The 2,755-nt window shown below is 34.8% G+C and overlaps 1 protein-coding gene across 1 annotated transcript; it reads right to left on the bottom strand.

Annotated features, from left to right (window-relative positions):
* Positions 1-2,046, bottom strand: LOC131176317 (uncharacterized). The gene is made up of 3 exons (XM_058141343.1): positions 1,817-2,046; positions 1,524-1,721; positions 1-1,055 (listed from the first exon to the last, which is right to left on the bottom strand). The coding sequence occupies exons 1-3, from the start codon at positions 2,006-2,008 to the stop codon at positions 93-95; spliced, it is 1,353 nt and encodes a 450-aa protein (XP_057997326.1). The 5' UTR covers positions 2,009-2,046; the 3' UTR covers positions 1-92.
* Between the last annotated feature and the right edge of the window lie 709 nt (positions 2,047-2,755).

The following is a 2,755-nucleotide window of genomic DNA, read 5'->3' as shown; positions in this document are numbered from 1 at the left end:
TTCATGCCAATATTTATTTTTAAAAAAATAAATAAAAGAGCCTAAGGATACTATATATATCAACCATATTCCAAGTCCAAATCCTGATGAATCTACAGCGAACAATCAAGATCATGCATGCAGTTCCTGTAAATCTCAGCGATAGCTTTCGATGCACAAAGATCAGCAGTAAGATTAATTTTCTCTTCCTCCAGTCTTCGGCACTTTTCTTCAAGCTTATGCATAAGCTCATTTACACGCGCAACAGATGCAGTTTCACAGCTTAGCAGTACAGAAAGCTTCAAGTTCTCTTCCTTTAACTTGCTGCAAGTTTCTTCACAATCTTTCCAACCTTCATCGTAGTATTCAACTTTTGAGTTCGCAGCATCAAGCTTAGATTCCAAATCATTTTTCTCTTCTGTCAACCTGTTAACACGGTGCCAATAGGTTGAAGTCGCAGTTAAAAGCTGTGCTTGGAGATCACCTCTTTCCTCCTGCAACTTGTACGATTCTGCTGAACTCCTTTCATTATTCTGATAATGTTGCCAAGATTTATCGGAAGTATCAAGCTGCTTATAGAGTTCCTTCCTCGCATTTTCATCTTTAATCTGTGCAAGAAGTTCCTGTTTGTCCTCTTCCCACTTAAGGAGCTGTTTTTCAGAGGATTCAAGTGAAGCCTGAAGATTGTTTTTCACTTCCACCCAACTGCTGAAAAGTTTATTGTAATTTTCTCTTGCCTTGTGCAACTCTTGCTCGCACTGGTCCTTCTCCTTCTTCAAATTATCGTAACTTTCCTTCAAATTCTGCAATTTTATTCCATCAAGTTGTTCATCTTTCTCATCGATTGGATCTTTTTGTTCACCTTTTTCTTCCACCACTTTATCAAGCTCTATCTTTGGCTCCTCAGAACATCTGTTCTGAGTTATTCCTTGTACTACATCCAAATTATCCTCTGCTTTCACTATTTCTTCATCATGATCAATAGTTTCCAGAATTTCTTCCAAGCATTTCAAATTGGATGATGATTCTTCTCTAATCCCAACTTTTTCTTTCTCAACTTCCTCACCCTCAGGATCCTGCAAAACATTGATGGTGATGCGCATTCTTGTAACTATGTTCAAAGTGGAAGATATATTATAGAATTACTGTATTATGCCTAATTGTCAAATAAATATACTATACTCTTGTGTGATGGTATATCTACATTCAATTAATTCACAGAAACATCCTAAGTTTTGGTCCCGACATAAATGTGGTACTTCCAGACGTGTGTAGGCGTGAAAGAGACAATGTTCCCGACTGGGTGTGTAAACCGCGTATTATATAGTGAACGAGTGAATTCAAGGATGGGAGAGAATTCCTAGTCCTTAATAATCCTACTGCCAAGTAACTTGTATTTGAAAATTACCCTTTTATTAGAGAATTGAAATACTTTTTGCACAGAATTCAATTGGTTTGGAAACTCTTGTACGTACATGCACATTTAAAAGTGAATTATTATTATTATTTTAAAAAGCACTGGATCTATATATAACAGTACTTACAGTAGGGTTAAGGCTGCCAAAATCTTCTTGTGCTGGTCGTCGTCCGTCGAAGTAGTAAGCTAGGATGCGAAAAATGTTTGTTCCAGCAAAGATAATGGTAGCTAAAACCCAACAGCTCTTAAAGCTTAATGAAGGAAAATAATCTAATGCAACTAAAGCCATAGCAATCCGTTCAAGAACAAACACGTAATGAAAATACTGCAAAATTAAAAAAAATATTTATATATTATTATCAAAACAGATACTAATTATGTATAATTGTATACATTAAAATCTTAATTTTGCATACTCACAGTGAAGGTGGGATCACTGGCCGCACAATAGAAAGCGTAGCGTTGATTAGTAGAAAAAAAGATTACCAAGGAAGATATTCTGATCCAATTGTATTGGCTGAGAAAAACGTAGAGAAACATTGCTGTCCTTTCCATTATGAACACAGAAGAGTGCATGCTTTGAGCAAATTTTGCAGTTCCCTTATACTCCATTGTTTGTTTTACTTGATCATCAAGGTCACCCTTTATTGAATATCAATAGATTCAAAATGTAATATTTAACTATTTCAACAAATAATGAACAAAAATAGTATAAAATTGGTTCTTAAATCCTAATTAGAGCCAGAATTTAAAAAAAAAAATTAATAATTAAAAGGGACTTACAGTAGGATTAAGGGTATCAAAATCTTCTTCTATTGGTCTTCTAGAGAAAAAGTAGCTGAGAATGTGATAAATATTGGTCGCTGCAAAGCTAACTGTGATTATAATCCAACATTCTGGGAACCAACTTCCAAAACCATAATATGCTATTGCTTCAATTTCAGCAACACGCTCCCAAGCAAACCAGAAATTAGAAATCTGCAAAGAAGATATAATGTTTATATATCCAATCAATGCATACGTGAAGATATTAAAATTAACCCCAATTTTTTAGTACTTACAATGGTTTTGGGAGTATAATAACCACTAGTCACGCCATAGAAATTGAAGTAAGTATAGTGTTCATTGATGAAAAGAAACAACAAGCTGGTGAACAACATAGCATTGTGTTGGCTAAGAAAAACATAAACAAGCATTGTCACCCTCTCCATCCAGAATAGTAAAGAATGCATATTTTCAGCAAACACTGCAAATTTCTGGTCCGCCATTGTTTCACTTGATGAACAGAAAACAAAGAGAGTTATAGGGTTAATGGTTTTGTTATATGTAGTGTTATAGTCTGTTATCGTTTGGGATTGA

The sequence above is a fragment of the Hevea brasiliensis genome, unplaced genomic scaffold (assembly GCF_030052815.1).
Source record: "Hevea brasiliensis isolate MT/VB/25A 57/8 unplaced genomic scaffold, ASM3005281v1 Scaf1, whole genome shotgun sequence".
Taxonomy (NCBI): domain Eukaryota; kingdom Viridiplantae; phylum Streptophyta; class Magnoliopsida; order Malpighiales; family Euphorbiaceae; genus Hevea; species Hevea brasiliensis.
This window is presented reverse-complemented; position numbering and strand designations above follow the sequence as displayed.